Source organism: Podarcis bocagei (assembly GCF_964188305.1).
Source record: "Podarcis bocagei genome assembly, chromosome: 17".
NCBI lineage: Eukaryota > Metazoa > Chordata > Lepidosauria > Squamata > Lacertidae > Podarcis > Podarcis bocagei.
In genome coordinates this window covers 35,270,028-35,293,442 of record NC_138143.1, presented here as the reverse complement: position 1 = coordinate 35,293,442, position 23,415 = coordinate 35,270,028, and the positions used below count along the sequence as shown (strand labels likewise).

At 46.7% G+C, this 23,415-nt stretch overlaps 1 protein-coding gene across 1 annotated transcript in view; it reads right to left on the bottom strand.

The window, feature by feature from the left end:
• Nucleotides 1-22,580, bottom strand: part of LOC308576573 (low-density lipoprotein receptor-related protein 2-like) — a 46,748-nt gene extending 24,168 nt beyond the window's left edge. Inside the window, exons 1-14 of the mRNA XM_081176000.1 lie at nt 22,385-22,580; nt 21,420-21,533; nt 20,029-20,148; nt 18,111-18,335; nt 16,059-16,172; nt 15,844-15,963; nt 14,693-14,818; nt 14,036-14,242; nt 11,599-11,767; nt 7,640-7,805; nt 6,172-6,394; nt 3,507-3,632; nt 2,581-2,808; nt 5-316 (exon numbers count right to left, since the gene is read on the bottom strand). Of these exons, the coding sequence (XP_081032126.1) occupies nt 5-316; nt 2,581-2,808; nt 3,507-3,632; nt 6,172-6,394; nt 7,640-7,805; nt 11,599-11,767; nt 14,036-14,242; nt 14,693-14,818; nt 15,844-15,963; nt 16,059-16,172; nt 18,111-18,335; nt 20,029-20,148; nt 21,420-21,533; nt 22,385-22,463 (2,329 nt within the window). The 5' untranslated portion in view covers nt 22,464-22,580. The remainder of the gene's footprint in view (nt 1-4; nt 317-2,580; nt 2,809-3,506; nt 3,633-6,171; nt 6,395-7,639; nt 7,806-11,598; nt 11,768-14,035; nt 14,243-14,692; nt 14,819-15,843; nt 15,964-16,058; nt 16,173-18,110; nt 18,336-20,028; nt 20,149-21,419; nt 21,534-22,384) is intronic.
• Nucleotides 22,581-23,415: the final 835 nt, after the last annotated feature.

The window sequence follows — 23,415 nt, the reverse complement described above, 5'->3', positions numbered from 1 at the left end:
TTACCCAAGTCTTTGGAAGCCCAGAGGAGGCTACCCGAGCTTATGTCCAAGGCGACTGGAAGATCTTCTGTCCAGGCTTCCTTCCCCACTTCTTTGATACTGCTTCCATCAAGGCTCATCCTCTGAATTGGTTTCCCACTTTCTAGCCAGTACAAGGATGCTCTCTTCCAGTCTAGGAACAGGTGCCAGATAGCAGCCTTCGCATGATAGAGAACCTTCGTCGTCATGCCAGCAAAACTAGTAACCTTAATTTCAGTTCTGCTACAGGTTAACCAATATAGGTCCCCAGAAGTTATATCGACAGCCGCTTCACAGACTAGGGGGGGAAAGCAAATGTAAAAAATTAAGCTTCTCCTTCCAGTCCCAATGGAAGCCCAGCTCATCAAGGACGTCCACTTGCAGAACCAACTTCCATTTCCCCTTCCTCTTTCTCCCTGCAATTGGCTTGGGGGTGGGGGACCTTGGTTAGAGAAGTGCCCCAAAACATTAAATGGTTTGTGCCAACCCCACACGCTTTCTTGACCTTTCCCTGGCCATTTGCCTATAGGCTTGTCCACACTTCCCCTAGTTCTATGCCTAGAAAGCAAAGGGGTCCAAGCAGTTTCGCCTTTGAGCTGCTGCTTTCCTCCCCCACAAAACCTGCTCTTTAGCGCTAAATCGGTGCAAACATCAGACCGGATGACTTGATTGACATTTGCTCAGGTTCAGTGGTAAACAGTGAGTCTTCTCAGGGGAAAGCGAAAGCATGAATGAGCCTTATGAAAGCGTGATGGGTCGTTTTTATTGTCCCAATCTGCTAACACGGCCTGGGGTAGTAATCACACCTATGGTAAAATTCCGTGCATTTCTGGGACACCTTATGTTGCAGGTGTTTCCTTCGTTTCTGGAAGGAAAATGGTAAGTGGTACCCGGCTGAAATTTGGGGGCACTGCACAGGTGTCAAATGTCCTGGGAGGATTACCTGGAGGTCTTCTGCTATGTGAACTGCACAATGAAAAGTGCACTGGGGGTGGGGGGATGAGTTACTTGCTGCACAAAATAGGATGAGGGGTAATCTTTAGGGCTAAGCTACCAGCTGCAGAGGAGGATCAGTTCCTCCATCAGTTTTGCTTTTATCCTTTGCGTATTGCCACAGCTTTAATCCACTGTCCTCGCTGCATCTGCCAAAGCTGCCATTGCTCTTTCGCAGCTCTTAGCTGAAACACTCCTTGTAGAGGGAAGGGTTGGGTTAAGTGCTAAGGGCTTTTCAAGTTACAGGAACATGGAAGCGAGCCCTGTACTGCTGGGAAACTACCATATTTTTTGGTCTATAAGACTCACTTTTTCCCTCCTAAAAGGTAAGGGGAAATGTGTGTGCGTCTTATGGAGCGAATGCAGGCTGCACAGCTATCCCAGAAGCCAGAACAGAAAGAGGAGTTGCTGCTTTCGCTGCGCAGCGATCCCTCTTGCTGTTCTGGCTTCTGGGATCCAGAATATTTTTTTTCTTGTTTTCCTCCTCCAAAAACTAGGTGCGTCTTATGGTCTGGTGCGTCTTATAGAGCAAAAAATACGGTATTTCCCAGACCTCTTGTACTCCCTCTTCCCACTGCAAGCCACCACAGCTAAAGCAGAGGTGCTGAACAGGCAAGGAAGTTTCCTTACTTCTTCACACATGACTTCAAAAGTCATATCTTTCTGCTGAAACATTTGTCATCATTGGTACTTAGAGCACTTAGAAGTAGCTGTAAAGTTTCAGCCAGATGTGCACATATTTTCTGGCCTGTCTACAAATCCTTTTAAACGGATGCAAAGCATGAGCTCTCCCATAGACAAAAGAGCCTTCTCCAATGGGCGAAGATTCCAAAGCTAGTCGAAGGCAGAAGAACTGCTTTCTACCCCATCACTTTCCTCTTTGTGCAATGCACTCCTAAGAAGCAGCAGAATAGTGACCTTGCTTGTTCTGCTATGGCACTATCTGTCAGATCTGTGTTTGAAGACTTACTGTACTCCTGTGCAAGGCCTCACTGGCTTCTACGGCCTTTTGCTTCGTCTCTTCCCTGTCCAGAGCACAGACCGTAGACTAGAGATCCTAAAGGTATGTTGAGTCAAGTAAGAAATTAGGGGTTACGGCACTGCGGCAGCTGGACCACATTGTGCCAAACACTGGACTTGTTACAGGAAGTGTATCCATAAGATAATTATACCATTAACTGTAGCTGCAAGGACTGAATCACAAAATGGGCAAAGAGGTAAACTGCTGTTCCCTTAGCATCCTGCACTGTCTGCATGTTGATGCTTTAGGGCAGCCTTTCTCAACCTGTGGGTCCCCAGATGTTGTTGGACTACAACTCCCATCACCCCTAGCTAGCAAGGCCAGAGCTCAGAGATTATGGGAGTTGTAATCCAACAACATCTGGGGACCCACAGGTTGAGAACCGCTGCTTTAGGGAGTAAATATAGTCTGGAGCAGATTGGAAACCAACCAACCAAGTAAATTCTCTTCCAAACCCATTTCTTGTCTTGCCACCATCATTAGGAGTTTGTTTTAGAAGTCCATGCTTCATTTGCGTAGAAGCTCTACAGCAATGAACAGGAGCTCACCTGGCGAACCTGTAGGAATTATTAGTTTCGCTTTCGTTTCTTCAGTGAAGCGCATCAGTTCTCCTTTGTCATCAGTCCAGTAGATGAATCCCCTGCTCCAGTCCATGTCCTGGAAATAGACGTTTTCTGGCCACTCCTGAATCACTTCATGCTGCTGCAACACTGTCCCCTTTGGGTCAACTTCCAGCCGGTAGATTTGCTTGTTAGTAGAATACAAGACATTCAGCACTGCAGGAAGAGCACAGGAATTGAGGAACAGGTCTTGCACAACTTGCTAGCCATCCCAGCTCAGTGTCACCATATTACTCAACCCAAGTACTGCTCTTGCTATGACAAATAGAACAGGTTATGACTTCAGTAGTCACCTGGGCATCTTATAGGCTTGATACCTGCACTGTCTGATTTTGGTGCTAGAGTAACAAGTTGATGCTCAAGTAGTCTAGCTAGTTGCTCAGAGTCAGTTTAAAGCTATAGATGAGATGCTGGGGAAGCATTTATTACCACAAGCATTCTGGCCAATTGGATTTTGCATTTCTATTAAAGCCAACTGCTGATAGACCTGCTTTATCTTTCTTTGACAGGAAGGCTGACGTGGTCACCCAGCCTTCCCACAGCTCCACAATGCAATGTTTCGTTTTCTTAAGTGTGTCAAAACATGGTAGCGGACCAAAACAGGAGATTCAAAACAATCCTGTCTGAAACTGAGCTTCTGGGACTCTGACAGATTTCTATTAAAATCATGGATACATCTCCATTCTAATCAACAGCTAGATAAAATTTAGCACCAGCAGTTTCTCATAAATTCCCCAGAATGCAATGCAGCATAAGCTCATCTGAACACTGGTGTTTAACCCACCCCACAAAGAGGGATTCTCAAAGTGGTTTGTGGAAGGATTTTCACCCCAGATTTAAAAGCACAAGCCTACCTGCACATTGGTTTGAAGGCAGGAGGAAAGTGCCATCTGGACAGGCACACCTGTAGCCCTTGGGATAAACAGGTGACAAAAGGCAGATATGGCTACACAATCCAGGTGAACAGGCAGCTGTGTTACCTAGTGACCAAGATGACAAGTTAGTCCAAGAATGGGTCCACCCCTTCCTAGGTTGAATCCAGTAATTAAACTTAAGTTCCCATGTAGGCACAGACTACGTGTATTGTACACAAATGCTGAAGTTGATGCCAGCCACAGAATTCAGCAGTATGAGAAGATAGTTCTCATTTCCAGGCTCACCCCATCTACAGAAGTTAGAACATGTATAAGACACCAAGGCAGCTATTTAGATAGCAAGAGCAAGCAGTTGTCTAAAACAGAGTTTCCCCATCTTGGGTCTCCAACTGTTTTTGGACTACAATTCCCATCATCCCTGACCACTGGTCCTGCTAACTAGGGATGGTGGGAGTTGTAGTCCAAAAAACAGCTGGAGACCCAAGTTGGGGAAACCCTGGTCTAAATCATACTTGGAGCCATTTTGAGATCAAGCAGGTTGCACACTGACAGAAGGAAGACGCTGTGCAAATTAGGATTTGCCTACTCTGAACATAGGGACGCAGGTGGCGCTGTGGGTTAAACTACAGAGCCTAGGACTTGCCAATCAGAAGGTTGGCAGTTCGAATCCCCGCAACGGAGTGAGCTCCCGTTGCTCAGTCCCAGCTCCTGCCAACCTAGCAGTTCAAAAGCACGTCAAGGTGCAAGTAGATAAATAGGTACCGCTCTGGCGGGAAGGTAAATGGCGTTTCTGTGCATTGCTCTGGTTTGCCAGAAGCAGCTTAGTCATGCTGGCCACATGACCCGGAAGCTGTACGCCGGCTCCCTTGGCCAATAAAGCGAGATGAGTGCCACAACCCCAGAGTCGGTCACGACTGGACCTAATGGTCAGGGGTCCCTTTACCTTACTCTGAACATATAGCACCAACCAAATCCCCAACCACCTCACATTTACAGTACAGTTCACATATTAGATCTCAAGCATCAATGCAGCAAATGAATGTTTGAAAAGTGCCGAAACTCAAATAGCTAGAGGGCCAAATTGTCTATGTGGCAGGTGCATGGAAACCATTTCACCAAGTCAATGCTCCTTGAGCCTGGGAGAAGATGAACTGCACTTCAGTTTGTAGTTACATTTCAAGTTAAAATGTGAAGTGTTAGATTTCTAAAGTAGGCATAGACAAACTCAGCCCTCCAGCTGTTTTGGGACAACAATTCCCATCATCCTTGACCACTGGTCCTGTTAGCTAGGGCCGATGGGAGTAGTAGTCCCAAAGCAGCTGGAGGGCTGAGTTTGCCCATGCCTGTTCTAAAGCTTTCAGAGATAAGAGTTAATATTGAAAGGATGACAAGCTACTGAAGTCAGTATGTTTTGTCTTAGATTTCCTTACTAAGCACATTTCTTTCCCTTCCAAATATCCACACCCCTAGGTGCAAGGATTCTTGACCAGAGGACAGACATCTACTTAAAGAGCAAAGGAGTGGGGGCCTATACTTCAAGGCCCATGGGCCTTCTAGCTCTAAAGAGATTTTAATATCTTGTGAAGTGTTGTGTAGTATTCAAGCTGCATTGCGGGACACACTCCCTACACAGGGATCACCTTGCCAACAAAGGTCCGTATAGTTAAAGCTATGGTTTTCCCAGTAGTGATGTATGGAAGTGAGAGCTGGACCACAAAGAAGCCTGATCGCCAAAGAATTGATGCTTTTGAATTATGGTGCTGGAGGAGACTCTTGAGAGTCCCATGGACTGCAAAAAGATCAAATCTATCCATTCTGAAGGAAATCAGCCCTGAGTGCTCACTGGAAGGACAGATCCTGAAGCTGAGGCTCCAATCCTTTGGTCACCTCATGAGAAGAGAAGACTCCCTGGAAAAGACCCTGATGTTGGGGAAAATGGAGGGCACAAGGAGAAGGGGACGACAGAGGACGAGATGGTTGGACAGTGTTCTCGAAGCAACCAGAATGAGTTTGACCAAACTGTGGGAGGCAGTGGAAGACAGGAGTGCCTGGCGTGCTCTGGTCCATGGGGTCACGAAGAGTCGGACACTACTAAACAACTAAACAACAACAAATATTGGACACTTCTGCTTTCATGTTAGGCTTAAGCATGTGCATGCTTACCTAGCTGCATGTTCTGCCAAACAGAGCTCTTGGAATGCTCCCAACTGGGAGATACTTCCAAGTCCAACTGTAGTTATGTCTGTCAAGTTTCAGATTCTTGAGGAAGCAAAACTGAAGGTTGCAACAGGACAACTCTATGGTAGAATAGTACCATTGGGGTTTATAGCCTTTGGGTCACCTTAAGCACCCTTGGCCGAAGACAGGCCGCTTGCCTGCTCCCCCAACCAGACATGTACCCAGCCCTCTACCAAGACAACAGTCAGTTTGTTAAGTTTGTTAATATTAACTCTGCCTGGTCATGGGCATAGGTATTTAAAGGCAACACACATGAAAAGGAGGAAATGAAATAGCCATTCCTGCTACCAGACAGGTCTTGCTCATAGCTACGTAGCTAGAGAGATTTAAAAATTGGTTTTTTGTTTTTTTTAATGCTTCCAATCCACCCTTCATAAAAAAAAATCATCTCGGGTGTTTTACTCACTTTGAGGCTGCAGTAGCTCATGCAGTACTGTGAACGAAGACACTGAAGAGTTCAGCAACACACCGACACCTGGGGAGGTGCGGGATGCAGACAGCAATTGCTCTTTGTCTGCCCAAATGATGGAATTCTCAAACACAGCGAGTCCCAGGGGGGTCTGTGCTTTCAGCAGCTTCTCTGGGAAAGTGTACCTGCCAGTGCCGTCGGCCTTGATAGTCTCTATGGACTGGAGAGTAGAAACGCCAAGTCAGAATTCCCAAATCAGACTGAGAGGACCAGCACTCAAGCGCTTAAAGTGACAATTTCCATAGCCTTCGCCAGCTAATGAGCAGTTCACCTGAAAGTTTGGGGAGTACTGCTGCCCGCCCACCAGAACACCAAGCCAATTCAGAAGTGCTGGTATGGAGCACACAAACGCTCCTGTTGTTTACTGTGCTATTATCTTCCCATTGCCGCCACCGTGGGCTACATTATAGTGCAGACTGCTCAACTAGAGTCAAGGCAACCAAACAAGGTTCATGTCCCAGGTGTACACCAAAACCACTGTTCAGTTTTACTGAGCAAAGCCTTCCTCCAGAGGTTATGTGCAGACACATGCCATATGTAATTGCACCACTGTGCATTTGCCCCTCAAACCAACGTTTTGCATTTTTCTTTGTGGACAGTCCTTAAAACTACACTTCATTACAGATTCCTAGAGGGCTAAAGGCTCAAGTGGCTTCAGGGGCACCAAGTGGCTTCTGTCAACTTCAGCTGGTGGCCCAGCTGCGCCCCTGACTGGACAGGGAACACCTAGCAGCGGTTCTCAACCTGTGGCTCCCCAGATGTTGTTGGACTACAACTCCCATCATCCCTGAGCTCTGGCCTTGCTAGCTAGGGGTGATGGGAGTTGTAGTTCAACAACATCTGGGGATCCACAGGTTGAGAAAGACTGACTAGATTATGTTGCCTACACTCTGGTAACCTTTAGGTTAGATTACTGTAATGTGGGACTGCCTTTGAAGATCTGAACCTGGAGAAAAGTCGGACAGCTGGATTGCTAACCAATGCAAGACGGTCTGAACATATAAACACCTAGCTTTGAATCCTGTTCGCAACTTCATTTGGCTATAGTACTTCCTCAAATAGTCCAAAAGGGACTACCTTCTCACATTTTAACAACCTTGCTCTACTGTTCAAGGCTGCCTGCTCACTTAGAGCCACATTAGACATGACATGCATTGTATAGGATTTTTTTTTTTTTAAGTAAGTGGGGGGGGGGGTCGGTCCTGTGAGTTGTGAGTGCACGGAAAGAGGACCTTCAAACCCTGGTCCTTGCCATGAAGTGAATGGAACAGCACCAAACCCACCAGACTTTCCAGCATGGAAAAAAAGCTTCTGTTGGTACCAGATCACAATGAAATGTTACATCAAGATGCTACAGACTTGACACAGGCTTCTTTGTGATTTTCCGGTGCATCGAGTTTCATACCTTTTTATACGCACTAATCCAGTACAATCTACTAGTTATATGATCAAGGGTCAATCCAACAGGGTCTTCAGCGGTTACGATTGCAAGTACATGTCTGTCTGAACCATCCATCCCCGCAGCTTCGATTACAGTCCTGTCTTGCTCACGATTCACCCAATACATGTAGCTGCAATAAAGAGAGGTGATCAGAGGACTGCACCATGTTACTGGGCTACTTCAGCACTGCAGGAGCAGCATCCAGTATGATTGTTTTGGGACCAGCTACTCTTCGGCATGGGGACGCAGGTGGCGCTGTGGGTTAAACCACAGAGCCTAGGACTTGTCGATCAGAAGGTTGGCGGTTCGAATCCCTGCGACAGGGTGAGCTCCCGTTGCTCGGTCCCTGCTCCTGCCAACCTAGCAGTTCGAAAGCACGTCAAAGTGCAAGTAGATAAATAGGTACCACTCTGGTGGGAAGGTGAACTGCATTTCCGTGTGCTGCTCTGGTTCGCCAGAAGTGGCTTAGTCATGCTGGCCACATGACCCGGAAGCTGTACGCCGGCTCCCTCGGCCAATAAAGCGAGATGAGCGCCACAACCCCAGAGTCGGTCACGACTGGACCTAATGGTCAGGGGTCCCTTTACCTTTACCTTTACTCTTTGGCATGCTCAAGAGCAGAGCATGTCACACATCTCACTATTTCCACCCACAAGGAACATTTTCTTCCAAGTTAACTCCTGAACAGATCCTGAAGTGCCTTGATACATCAGTGCTGTGGCTAAGCTTTCCAAGTTCCAGAATTCCTTTCTGCCACAGACTTATTCTGGCTACAGCCAGCTCATATGCAGGACCTCAAGCTGGAGCACATTGTGTGTTTTCAGTGGCCAGTCACACAAGGCCTGCCTTCCATCACAGAAGTTGCAACACAAGGGTCGCCGGCTTGGGTGAGTGGGGATTACATGCAAGTACTCCTAGGAATTTGACTGGTAATTGTGTTGAGAGGGCAAAGGAGATCTTTATGCACTCTCAGAGGCATCTTTATATGTCCCAGGGCTAAGTGCTAGCTCCAAAATATTCCAGCTGAAGAACACCTTCATTCTCCGTACCTTGCATAATAATAATAATAATAATAATAATAATAATGATAATAATAATAATAATAATAATTTATTTATACCCCGCCCATCTGGCTGAGTTTCCCCAGCCACTCTGGGCGGCTCCCAATCAATGTTAAAAACAGTACAGCGTTACATATTAAAAACTTCCCTGAACAGGGCTGCCTTAAGATGTCTTCTGAATGTCAGGTAATTATTTATCTCTTTGACATCTGATGGGAGGGCGTTCCACAGGGCGGGCGCCACTACCGAGAAGGCCCTCTGTCTGGTTCCCTGTAGCCTCACTTCTCGCAATGAGGGAACCGCCAGAAGGCCCTTGGCGCTGGACCTCAGTGTCCGGGCTGAACGATGGGGGTGGAGACGCTCCTTCAGGTATACAGGACCGAGGCCGTTTAGGGCTTTAAAGGTCAGCACCAACACTTTGAATCGTGCTCGGAAACGTACTGGGAGCCAATGCAGAACTTTCAGAACCGGTGCATATAAATCCACTCAAGCCCTTAAACCAGTGTTTCCCCAACTTGGGTCTCCAACAGCTTTTGGACTACCGTTCCCATCATCCCTGACCACCGGTCCTGCCAGCTAGGGATGATGAGAGTTGTAGTCCAAGAACAGCTGGAGACCCAAGTTGGGGAAACACTGTCCTAAACGCTCTCATCCTATTAAATTATCTAGGGGCAATTCTGCTACACTCCTGGAAGTGTCACTATAAACGCATTTCTCACCTTTGCCCATTTAGATTCAGTATTCAAAATGCCTTGGATACAAGCAAAACATATTTGGGATCCACATAATCAACAGATGCTTTATTGCATATCCAAACTAAGAATGGAACATGTATAGCTACGGACAGGGCATTAATTTGCTACCAGATTTTCTAGTTACCTCTACCACCACCCACCTCCATGTTTCTTCTACAGACACTCACTTTCCTACACACAACATCCATTTGGGAAATCCGCTTCCTGGAGCTCTGTGGCTGACTTGGCTATGGTTTGCCTATGGTAGAATAGGAAACTGCAGTATTGTACAGTGGTACCCCGCAAGACGAATGCCTCGCAAGACGGAAAACCCGCAAGACGAAAGGGTTTTCTGTTTTGGAGGCGCTTCGCAAGACGAATTTCCCTATGGGCTTGCATCGCAAGACGAAAGCCCATAGGGAAATGCTGGCGGTCGGGAGCAAAGACTTTCGCCCACAGCCGGCCGTCAGAAGAGGACCTCTTCTGAAGGCCGGCGGGGGGCAAAAGTCTTTGCTCCCCCCCCCCCGCCTGCCTTCCCCCCGTCTGCCCCGGGCAATCTTAAAATGCTGGCGGGCGGGAGCGAAGCGTTCGCTGCCGACCCCCAGCATTTTAAAATCTCCCCCTGTCCCGGGGAGATTTTAAAATGCTGGGGGTGGGAGCGAAGCGCTGCCGACCCCCCAGCATTTTAAAATCTCCCCGTGTCCCGGGAAGGTTTTAAAATGCTGGGGGTCGGGAGCGAAGCGCTGCCGACCCCCGGCATTTTAAAATCTCCCCGTGTTCCGAAGGGGGGGCGGGGACACCTGCCCCAGCCGCCTCACTTTAGAAAGCTGTTACGAAGTGGGGAGGGGGGGCGGGGACACCTGCCCCAGCCGCCCCACTTCGGAAAGCTGTTCCGAAGTGGGGCGGGGGGGCGGGGACACCTGCCCCAGCCGCCCCACTTCGGAAAGCTGTTCCTAAGTGGGGCGGGGGGGCGGGGACACCTGCCCCAGCCGCCCCACTTCGGAAAGCTGTTCCGAAGTGGGGCGGGGGGGCGGGGACACCTGCCCCAGCCGCCCCACTTCGGAAAGCTGTTCCGAAGTGGGGTGGGGGGGCGGGGACACCTGCCCCAGCCGCCCCACTTCGGAAAGCTGTTCCGAAGTGGGGAGGGGGGGCGGGGACACCTGCCCCAGCTGCCCCACTTCAGAACGTTGTTCCGAAGTGGGGAGGGGGGGCGGGGACACCTGCCCCAGCCGCCCCACTTCGGAAAGCTGTTCCGAAGTGGGGCGGGGACACCCGCCCCAGCCGCCCCACTTCGGAAAGCTGTTCCGAAGTGGGGCGGGGGGGCGGGGACACCCGCCCCAGCCGCCCCACTTCGGAAAGCTGTTCCGAAGTGGGGAGGGGGGGCGGGGACACCCGCCCCAGCCACCCCACTTCGGAAAGCTGTTCCGAAGTGGGGAGGGGGGCGGGGACACCCGCCCCAGCCGCCCCACTTCGGAAAGCTGTTCCGAAGTGGGGAGGGGGGCGGGGACACCTGCCCCAGCCGCCCCACTTCGGAAAGCTGTTCCGAAGCGGGGCGGGGGGCGGGAACACCTTCTGAAGGCGGGCAGGGGGCGAAAGTCTTTGTCCCCCCTGCCTGCCTTCCCAGGGGCTTTTAAATCGCCCCGGACAGCGGAGAAGTCCTCCGCTGTCCGGGGCGATTTTAAAATGCCGCCCGCCAGCATTTTAAGATCGCCCCGGACAGCGGAGAAGTCCTCCGCTGTCCCAGGGTTTTTTAAAATGCTGGGGGTGGGAAGAAAAGCCCTTGTGTCCCCCCCCCAGCCTTCAGAAGAGGTCGGGGGACAGACTGTCCCCGGACCTGGTCTGAAGTCGGTTTCCCTAGGAACGCATTAATTGATTTTCAATGCATTCCTATGGGAAACCGTGCATCGCAAGACGAAAAGCTCGCAAGACGAAGAGACCTGCGGAACGAATTAATTTCGTCTTGCGAGGCACCACTGTATCTTAAGAGCTGCAGTGGGTCATCTAAAAGGAAGTAGCCTTTCAGATTTCACCCTTAACATGCGCCCATCCCTAGTAAAGCAATAGCGACTTCAAGCCAGGCTATTCCAGACAGATTCCAAGTCACAGCAGTGAAGCAAGGAATGTTTACCTTTTTTCTGGAAACGTAACGAGTTGTTCTGGCAACACGTTCTTCTCCAGGATCTTCACGTAGCCTCTGCCATCACTCAAGCCAGCAAAGATGGCGCCAGGGGCACTGCTGGTCCAATATAACTGCCCTGTGAACCAGTCTACAGATATACTGTTGACACTGCCAGCATCTAGGAGAGAAACTTTTATAGAAGCTCAGTAGTTTCATAACCCTTGGGATCTTGGGACTCAGCTACATTAGTCAAAAAACAATGCTTTGAATGCATTAAGCATATAACACCAGATGGCGCTGGAGAGCAAAAAAAATAATATTTGCAATTTTACATAGCTTTTTTTCCCTTTTGTTATAAGGATTTAATTTCTGACTTATTTATTGTGTGAACTATCCAGCCAGCAGTGGCAGCCAGCAGAGATGCACGTCTACTGTGGCTGCTGCTGCTTTCCTGCTGACTGAGAAAAGCTGCTCCACCTCAGTGCCAGTGGAAGGTAGTGCCGTGGTGCCTTCAAGTGAGGGCAATCAGCTGCCCTGTTCTCCTTTAAGATGAGGGAAGGCAGCTCAGATCAGCAGCGTTATCAGCAGAGATCATTGTGCGATATCCGTAGTGCCTTGAAATCGGCTAGCCTCTCCCTCGAGCGAGAAGTATTATATTGCTGTGTATTGCCGCGTCAAAATCGTTACAGCAGTGTCATTTCAAAACTGATTTTGGCCAATACAGTCGTACCTTGGTTCTCGAACAGAATGAGTTCCAGGAGTCCGTTTGACCCCAGAGCCATTTGAAAACCAAGACAGCTTCCGATTGGCTGCAGGTGCGTTTGGCTTCCAAAAATTTTCGATCGTTCGGGAGCCAAAACGTACGAGTTCCAAGGCGTTCGGCAACCAAGGTATGACTTTATATTGACAAAATTGCTAAAGACCATAAAATCTGTGGTATTGCCATGCAAAAATGACAAAAAAATAGTTAGGGGTGAGGCAAGGGATGGGGCCATGGAAGACCCCCTGGGTGTGTTCCCCGGACCCCACCCCCAGAGGTCCCCAGACCACTAATTTGGAAGCACTGCTCCAGAAACAAACTCCTGTAAGAGGAAGTTTAAAACTCTGCTTGGAAGCATGAAGAGGAAACTTAACAAATCCCCGTGCTGCTTTTGTGCTGTATTTTAATTTGCCATGCCACTCCACTTAGGATTCCCATTTAACCCACTAATAGCTGAAAATATTGCTTTCGCAGCCAGTCCCTGTCTGGAATTACAAATCATGTTGGGAGCTCAAACAGGAGTAAGCAACGATGATGCAAGGGTTTGTCTTGTCCATAAAAGGCAAACCCACCTATTTATTTATTTTTTAAATATTTTTTATTAAATTTTCCATTTTAACAATTCAATCAAATCACATTAAATATTCCAAATTATAAAAATACATATCATATAGTCCAAATATTCTGCCAAATTATAAATTTTTATTGGGACTTCCCATGCTTCAAGTTTGGGGGGGCTGTGATCATCTTATATCTCTACTGCCTTGAGTTTCCAATAGTTCCTTTAATTCTTCCTGTTGTTACCTTTCCTAACATGCAAACCCACCTAGATTGTTACTCCAAAAGTAGAATGTAGCATCCAACCAAGGAAGAATAGAGTCTACGCCACCATGTTTTCAGCTCAGAATACAGTGGTGCCTCGCAAGACGAAAAGAATCCGTTCTGTGATTCTCTTCGTCTAGTGGTTTTTTCGTCTTGCAAAGCAAGCCCATTGACGGATTAGCGCTATTAGCGGCTTTTAGCGGCTTATCGGATCAGCTGATAAGCAGCTTAGCGGCTTAGAAAAAGGGGGGAGGAGGGAAAAAACCCCGCAGGAACTCGCAAGACATTGTCGTCTTGCGAAGCAAGCCCATAGGAGATTCGTTTTGCGAAGCACCTCCAAAACGGAAAACTCTTTTGTCTAGCGAGTTTTCCGTCTTGCGAGGCATTCATCTTGCGGGGCACCACTGTATCTAGTCTTTTTACATATGCAAGGAATATTCTGTCCAGCTGCTAAGAAAATAAGCACCTGCTTTCAGGATTCAGGCCACTTATTAAAATTATGTCCAAGTGCTTTAAGTGATGTTATTTGTTGCATTTACATTTAAACAGCAATTACTACTTATGCGCCTATGGCATGTGTTGCATGTTGTTCTGTCCTTCTTCACCTACTTTAAACCTCAGGCCAAGTGAACAACTGGTCAGAAGCTCACCCTGTTAGCATCATTTTTCCAGTCCAGCACCACCCACTATATTGCACCAGCTCTCGGTGTACTTTTAAAGACCACTGCTGAGAAGCCTTGCCACAGGTTTCCAAGGACACAATGGGGTGCTGTAGTATTTGGCCAATGACTTGGTAACTGCAAGTATATTAGGAGCTTTCTATAGATAAGGATGCAGTTACTGCAAGTATATCAATAGCTTTACCTGGATACAGAAGCATCTCATTTTTTCCTGGTACATAGATATGAAGCTTTCTTCCTTCATCAACCCAATAATAGGCTTTCCTTAACGAGTCATAGGCAACAGAGCTGGGCGATGTCCTTATAGACATTAGAGTTTTCAGTTCATGAGTTTTTACATCCAGGACAGCAAGATCACGACCAACAGCCAGAAGTATTTTTGTAGCACCACCTGGAGGAGATTTTTCATTATTAGGCCTTGTCCCAGAATGCAATCCTGCTCATTATTAGCTGTTGAGCTGTAGAAAATCTAGCCAGTAAGAAGATATTCAAGCTGTATCCAATAGCCTTACTTACTAGAGTTGTCCTTTATGGGAGACATCTGTTAAATATCTCTGCTTAGTAGCACTGCACATACCCAAACTAAGACATGCAATCCTAACTTTTTGTTGCCTTTTGTATTCTAACCTCACAGATTGTCTGTTGAGAACATGCGGTTAACTTGCCCACAAGAGCTCAATTCCCCTCCATTTGCCAGAAACCTGAGCATTACCTCTACAAAAGAAATTACAAGCGTACCAACTTTTGCCAAGCTAGCCAGTCTTGTGCTTCCCATGTCTCCACCTCCCTGCAAATCAGCATTGAGAGCAGGAATTCATGCTCCATGTAACTGAGGGCCTACCTGCAGTCCTACAAGTAGTTCCGTTGGAGAGCCAGTACCCATGGACACAGTCGCAGGTAAAAGAACCTACTGTGTTCTTGCACAACTGGCTACAAGGACCGTAAGCCATTGCACACTCATCAACATCTGCAATGAACAAGCAGAGTCAGTGTAATGTACATAAAGTTCCTGTAGTCTGGGAAGGGCTGCTATAGCCATGAAGCACTACTAGCTTCTTAGAGCTATTTATTATGATGATCAATGCAATTTATTATATGATTACTATATAGTTATTTAAACCACTTGCATCTATTTAAAGTACTTTTTCCACTTGCAGGATTCAAGGTGGCCTACGGATATGAACAAGAATTGCTAAAAACAGAAAGGCAGCCATTAAAAACAATTTAACTACACACACATACATAGAATCTGTTTGAAACATACAAATAATTACAATAGAAACAGCACGGTACCAGTCAATTCATTAAGAGTAGCCAATTCCCAAAAGCCTGTTGGAAAAAGTAGGTCTTCATCTGCTGGCGGAAGGACAAGGAGCCAGCCGGTCTGGCTTCTCTAGGGAGGGAGTCCAGAGTCTGGGAGCAGCCACCGAGAAGGCCCTCTCCCACATTCCCAACCAAGAGCGCCTGTGTGAATGGTGGGACCAAGGGAAGGGCCTCCCCTGAACATCTCAAAACCGGGGCAGGATTGCATGTGGGATTTCGGTCTTTCACATGGCTTGGACCCCAGCCATGTAGGACTTTATAGGTCAGAACTCTGAATCTGTGGCAACATCAAGGTCTATTTTGATGCTGATCATCGATTTCCTTACTTGGACAGCTTGGGTGTCTTGGCATCCCAAGACCTCCTTGTAAAAAGCAGTATTCAAGCCAACTTGGAAGGCTCTTCTAGCCAATTGGTATCCAAGCTAGTGGGTTAGGACCAACTACTGAGAGTCACAGTCTGCTCTATGGCGTATTTCAAAAGCAGCACTACCACCATACAAAAAATGATTTAAAAAAACAGGTCCTCAAATGCATATCTGGGATAAAAATGGGTCTTTTGTCAGAAAAGGTTGAAGATAGTGTCCCAGGATATATGAATGGTCACAACTTGCAGTTTAGAGAACTTTCTCCAGTTCTAAATAGTGAGCGCCTGTTTTATTTTACATATACCTGCACAGTCTTGACCATTGGCCTGAAGATTCCAACCAGGACCACACGAACACCTCGCACCCCAATGAGTCTCAGTGCAATTCTGCATGCAGCCTCCATTGTTCAGAGTGCAGTTCTTACCTAGATGCATAGAACAAGAGTTAAACAGAGCTGACACCCTCTAACAGCTGACTAGAAGACTCTTATTTACTATACGAGTGTAAACAATTAATTACCGCAGGTGCTGGGTTCATCGGTGCCATCTAAACAGTCTTTCACTTCGTTGCACATTAGAGATTCCATAATGCATTTCCCTTTATCACAATGGATCATTCCTTCTGGGCAGAAAGCTGTAAATTTATGCACAAGGTTAAATGTGTCAGCAACCAGTTCAAGACATCTAATGTATTGTGCGCCCTATTCCATTTCCTAGAATATTTACACATTGCCTGAGTGTATCTACTACCATTGTAGTCCAGTTTGTTACACAGCCAATGGAAATAATAATAAAATAATTTCCCCAGCCACTCTAGGTGGCTTCCAACGAAGTATTAAAATACAATAGTCTATTAAACGTTAAAAGCTTCCCTAAACAGGGCTGCCTTCAGATGTCTTCTAAAAGTCAGGTAGTTGTTTATTTCCTTGACATCTGATGGGAGGGCGTTCCACAGGGCGGGCGCCACTACCGAGAAGGCCCTCTGCCTGGTTCCCTGGCTTCTCGCAGTGAGGGACCCACCAGAAGGCCCTTGGCACTGGACCTCAGTTTCCGTGCAGAATGATGGGAGTGAAGATGCTCCTTCAGGTATGCTTTATAAGAAATGCTTTATAAGGCAGGTTCAAGATGTTGATTAAGCCTTTGAACAGTTTCAGCACTGGATATGTGAAGAGTGATGTTTTAATTTGGCCTTTTCTAAGACAAAGCTGTCTGATGCCAGCTCCAGATATTGGTATTGAATACATGGTGTAATCAACTTTGCTAGAATATTAGGGTAGCACCCAATAAAATACATCTTAAGTTAGCACCATACAAGTTTATGCATCTGAAAAAGTCTAATTCTAAAGAAAACAGCATCCTTAGTTTTCAAACACATGTCCACCACAGCCAAAGTCTGAAGCTCAGTTTGGACAAGATGCAACAAGTTTTTAAAAATTAAAATATACCAGCATGGGCGTAGCCAAGGTGAGTCGGGGGGCAGCTGCCCCCCCCCAAATCAAGTAAAATAGAAATACTTAACTGAGCAATCACGTTGGTTCTGCCCCCAACAGAAGTCCTGCCCCCCTTAATAAAAATCCTGGCTACACCCATATATACCAGCAGTGTGCTATGCAGCATCTTATTAAACTGAGTTCCCTCATCTTCAACATACAATAGCAGAAGACCTTAAACCAGCTCTGTCAAATACTTCCCAGTTTTTAAACCCTTAACAAAATTGAATCCTGTGTGAGGGGGGAAGGGGAAGTTACTTGAAAATCTTCCAAATCTTGGAAAGCAGTTTTAGAAAAACTACTGCCCAAATAGTTTTTTTACTTTTAAACAAACTTTATCCAAACCATCTACTGAAAGTTGCAGCCTGATAATCTCTTCCTGATATGTCTTCAGACGGCAACTACATGAAGTCTCAAGCGCAACTTTTTAAGGTGCATTTTCACAACTGCATAGCTGTCAACTTACAGATTTGAAAATAAGGGACCAGCAGCCTTGAAAATAAGGGACCAGCAGCCAAAATAAGGACCTGTAGCCTCACCTGTTCCAGGCACTCCAGTCTTCCTGTCCTCCTGCAGTCTGGTCAAACTCATGCTGGTAGCTTCGAGAACACTGTCCAACCAACTTTGTAACCAGAGGTTCAACTGAATAGAATCTGAATCACATGCACCACAAGGCCTATGCAGCCTCAACTTAAGATGGCTCCCCAGCCTGGCTTTGCACTGCAAAGTTTGGAGCAGCACGTGCAACAAAATGGCGTCCAGCATTCAAAAAACCCCTCAGCTTGCATTAACTAGCCACACACAAGGCATGCAAGCTCCACCCCCCCCCCAGTCGTTCTTAGACTTCTTATTGGGGGAGCAACACAGCCAAGCAACACAGTTGGAGCCTCCCTCCTCCCTGGCCGGCAGGGAGGGAGGGAGAGGAGCTGCTTCCTTTGAAATTTAAGGGACATCCATCAATAAGGGACAGCAGCGGGACATGGTGCTGGAATAAGGGAATGTCCCTTCAAATAAGGGACACTTGACAGCTATGCAACTGGATGGACACCTATATGCCTCTAAAAGGAGGCCAAGCTGCTTACCACAACCATCTTCATCCGAGCGGTCGCCGCAGTTGTCTATGCCATTGCACTTCCAGTCCTCCATAACGCACACCCTGTTCTTGCACTGCCACTGTCCAGCCAAGCAGTTTTTCGGGGGACAGTTTGCTTCATCAGAACCATCTTCACAATCTTTATGCTGATCACATACTTTCCAGGGATCAATGCATTGCTTATTTCCTCGACATGGAACTTTGTCTCCACAAACTGCAATGATATTGGAGCAACAGAATGAATGACTTTCCCTTCTAATCCTTCATTCGTGTGGTCAACACTTTGAGGTGCTCCAAGCTCAATCCGCTAGGAGGAAGCCTATGTGAAGGTCTAGGTTGGAAACTAACTCATCCTTCAACAGCAGACAAATGTTGTCTGGAATACCATGCTTAAGTAATATGCATTGTGAGTGCATAAGGACTTGTGTTCAGTTCCCAGAACCTCCAGTTAAAGTCTACAGACTAAGAAAAGATCTCTCCACAAGACCTTGAGAGCAAGGGGAACTGGGTTAGGTGGACCAAAGGGCTTGCTGCACAAGTTCAGGTAAGAAGAGTTTCTCAGAGACATGTGGAATTTAAGACTGCTGAACTGTTCATAGGAAAGTTTTAGAGATGAGGACTTATTTTCTTGCTAAGGGACTCCTTGTCCCTCGCATGCAGGCAGCTTGACCCACCCTAAGTGCCAATGCCGCCCTTTTGGATAAAAAGGATTCTCTGTATTTACCTTCACCTTGCCCCAGCGTTATAACATAATACACCTCATGTAGTTTCCAAAGGGCTTAGCAGCTGCAATGAAGGGACAAAACGTTCAACTGCCTTGAGATTCAGAAGCTGGTATTATTAGTAACTGGGAAAATAAGGCAGCCACCTCTTCCTGCAGCAGAATCTAGGCTGAACACTGCAGAAAGTGCAGTGGTACCTTGGTTCTCAAACTTAATCCGTTGTGGAAGTCCGTTCCAAAACCCAAGCATTCCAAAACCAAGTTGCGCTTTCCAATAGAAAGTAATGCAAAATGGATTAATCCGTTCCAGACTTTTAAAAACAACCCCTAAAACAGAAATCTAACATGAATTTTACTAGTTATAGGTAGGTAGCCGTGTTGGCCTGCTGTAGTCGAAACAAAATTAAAAAATTCCTTCCAGTAGCACCTTAGAGACCAACTAAGTATGTTATTGGTATGAGCTTTTGTGTGCATGCACACTTCTTCAGAATGTTACTATCTAACGAGACCATTGATCCATAAAATGGAAGCAATAAATGTACTGCAGTCACACAATCAATCAATCAATCAATCAATCAATAGCTGAATTGGGTTCCACACAGTCACACACAAAAAGAGCCACAAAAACGCAAAATAGCAAAAACAGACAGACCTCAATGTAACACTCAAAATGGAAATGTGGCACGCAAAATGGAAGTGTGGCACTCAAATCAGAAGTGTAACAAAATGAAGCATGTTTGGCTTCCGAAAAAAGTTAGCAAACAGGAACACTTACTTCCGGGTTTGCAATGTTTGGGTTCCAAGTTGTTTGAGTACCAAGGTACCATTGTACCAGCAGAAGCCCAGATGATAGTACTCCCTTCAGCATTTTGCCTTCCTACTAGGGATGAGGTTATTCCTTCCCTCATCTGCCAGCAGCTAAGAAGCAGGGCTCGGCTGAAAGACCAGCTCCATCTGTGTTGAGAGCAAGGATTGCCGAGCCTCTCAGTATAAGGAAAAATTTATATTTGACTTTAAGCTGGCCTCTGCTTCAACAGCTTCCGCACTGGGGGTTGCCTACAGCAAACTCTTCATTCAGTCAAGAGATGAAGGAGATAAATGCAAGGGGCATCAGTTGCACTGCACCACAGAGAAAGCCGGAGAAGCAAAATACCAGGGAAATGTTGAAAAATGGTTTTGAATGTACCACAATTCTCTTCATCTGAGCCATCCATGCAATCACTGACGCCATCACAAAGCCAAGTAGCAGAAACGCAGCTTCCATCTTTGCACTGCCATGCATTCGGATCACCACGACATCCTTCGTCTGAACGATAAAAGTTATTTAGCTTGATTTAACACTGTACTTAGCTGGAGTGGTTAGGTACTCTCCCTTTTTAATAATAATAATAATTTGTATTTATACCCTGCCCTCCGGGCTCAGAGCGGCTTACAAGCAATAATAAAAACAAGTTGAATGATTACAACTTAAAAACAAAATTAAAACGCAACATTAAAATATTGCAACATTAAAATATTAAAATGTAGCCTCACCGCAGGAGGAGAAGGAAAAGAAAAAAGAAAGAGGGAGGGAATCAAATTGGCTCCAAGCCAAAGGCCAGGTGGAACAGCTCTGTCTTACAGGCCCTGCGGAAAGAAATCAGATCCTGCAGGGCCCTGGTCTCATGAGGCAGAGCGTTCCACCAAGTCGGGGCCAGAGTTGAAAAGGCCCTGGTTCTGGTTGAAGCTAATCTAACTTCCTTAGGGCCCGGGACCACTAGGGTGTTGCTATTTATGGACCTTGAGGCTCTCCGTGGGGCATACCGGGAGAGGCGGTCCCGTAGGTACGAGGGTCCTAGGCCGTGAGGACCTTTTAAAAGAATGTTGCCTTTAGGGTAGTTGCCAAGGAGGACTTTAGTAGCCTGGGAAGTTGCTTTGAAATCAACGTCCATCGCAGAGATGCTACAGTTTAAAGGACTTGGCATGCGTAATAAAATTATTTCATGAAATTTATACACCGCTTGATTAATGTTTTCAGAAAGCAGTTTACTAAAAAAAACATGGATACACAAGTTATCTTGGAAAGACATTAGCTTAACCATTGAAGTGACTAGGGAAAACAGTTTCAGCTGTCCCAGGAAACAACAAACTATTAAAAGTCCATCTCAAAATGTTTATCAGAAGCCTTGGTATCCAACCTTGGCAGGCCCAGATTTAGGTTTGATGGGGCCCTAAGCTACTGAAGGTAATGGGGCCCTTTATATGTCCAGCTGTCCTTTGTCAACAACAAATTGTCACTGTTTTTTGTGTTGAATATATGCTATATGGTAATTTATGGACCTAATAGGTATCTAAAGTCATTTGTACATAACAAATAGGAGCCTACACAACACAAAACACTGTTGCTGTATGTAGGTTTTATTTTATTTGTTTTTTATCTTATATTTTGGAAATGTACATCCAGTTTTTTCCCTTTAATTTTTTTGGGGGCCCCCAAGAGAGTGGGGCTATAGCTTGTTTAGCTTATATGTAAATCCGGCACTGAACCTTGGTCTCCCAAATGGACTCTCAGCCATTTGAAGGCTCTGAAAGGCTTACCACAATGCTCATCTGAACCATCAGGGCAGTCTTGCTCTCCATTACAAAGCCACGTCAAAGGAATGCACTTATCTCCACAGACAGCTTGCTGAGAGATACTGCAAACGTTTCCATCTGTACAAGGCAAATAGCATATACTCACTCTCTGTCCTCTCCACCCTAACTCCCCCCCCCACCCCAAATCTGCTAGATTGAAGGGGGGGACCTCCAAAATGGGTTCATGGGGGAGGGGGCAGCACACAGGAAGGAAACCTACTGCACAGGAAAACGCCCTTGTAGCAGCTGAACTCATTTTGACACCACCCATAGGTTGTTTTTTTTGCAAGACTCTTTAAAAAGCCAACTTGTTTATTTAAAAAACATGATAGTGTACAATAGTCATTCAAACATCACAAAATGAAGGATACAAAGCAAATTTATACACACGCATTACTCATTTCATTTAGCCTCACTTCCCCAATAAGTATCCCTTGAACTACCATGTGGTTTCATTTGTTTATTAAATTTATATCCCACTGGTCCTTCCAGAGAAGCCTAGAGCTGCAAACTAGAGAGATTAAAGACTACTGTGTAAAAAAACAAAAACCCGAAAGCAATGCCAGCTTGAGAGGAGAGAGGCACATCATCCTCCCAAAAAACCAGAATCCTTTCTGTTGGGGATAATTCAGACTGAAAACGTTTATTGAATATATGGGAAATCATTGTGTACAGCTGAAAACGCTGGCAGCATCAAGATAAATTCAACAATGTAAACAAGTTTTGATGGATGCAATAATGGAATACCGAATGGAACAGTTTTGTGTAAAATATGCAGGGATTTGTGGTGCGTAAAATGAATCATGGAAAGAGAAAAAGGGAAGACATTGATGTTTTAAGGATGTAAAATTAGTTTTTTAAATTGAAAAACAGAAAATTTATACCTATATATATAGCCCACGACCCCACTCCACCTGACCCACTCTCACCTTTGTTGGGGAGCAAACCCCACCCAGTCGCAGTAGCGAAGAGCAGCAGCAGCGTAGCCTGGAGCGTAGCGCGCCCCATAACGCGCGGAAAAAGCGCGCAGGAGCAGCGCGAGAAACAAAGGCGAGCACAGAAAGAATAAAAGAGCGGGGGAAAGCAGTAACGAAGTAGACGCGCGGAGAAGCTTTTATCCCCCGCGCAAGAGTCCCACTGGGTGGGGTAGCGGCTGGGCGCGGCTCCGGCATTTAGAAGTCCCGTTGCGAGGATCAGGCCCTTAATCCTCAGCCAAGCGCGGATGGAGTCGCGAGGCCCTAATCCTGACGCTCCTCCAAGCCCCGGCACCACGTGCTTGTTTGCAGCAAGACCCGATTACTGCATCCCTTACTAGGGAGTAAACTGCCTTCGCCGCAACAGGGCTTGCTCCCGAGTAAACGCAGATGGAGTTGGCCTGCTTTGTGGTGGCTCCTCCTTTGTGGGAACTCTCTTCTCAGGAAGGCTGGCCTGAGACCAGCTTAGTGGATCTTAGGCGCCAGGCAAATTCCCCCCCCCCCCCATCCTTTGGCCTTTAACTTTCTGTGGCCATTTTAGAAGTAGACAGGATATTTTTCATGCTTTTCCTCTTAATGCTGTTGTCTGTTTGGCTGGTTGTAAGTCAGTTTGGGTTTGCCTTGGGCAAGATAAAGTGACTAACTAGAAAAAGCTGTGCTAAAAGCACAATGCTGGTCCAACTCAATCGCTTCTCTATATCTGTAATAAAAGGTAAAGGTACCCCTGCCCGTACGGGCCAGTCTTGCCAGACTCTAGGGTTGTGCGCCCATCTCACTCAAGAGGCCGGGGGCCAGCGCTGTCCGGAGACACTTCCGGGTCACGTGGCCAGCGTGACATCGCTGCTCTGGCAAGCCAGAGCCGCACACGGAAACGCCGTTTACCTTCCCGCTAGTAAGCGGTCCCTATTTATCTACTTGCACCCGGGGGTGCTTTCGAACTGCTAGGTTGGCAGGCGCTGGGACCAAACAACGGGAGCGCACCCCGC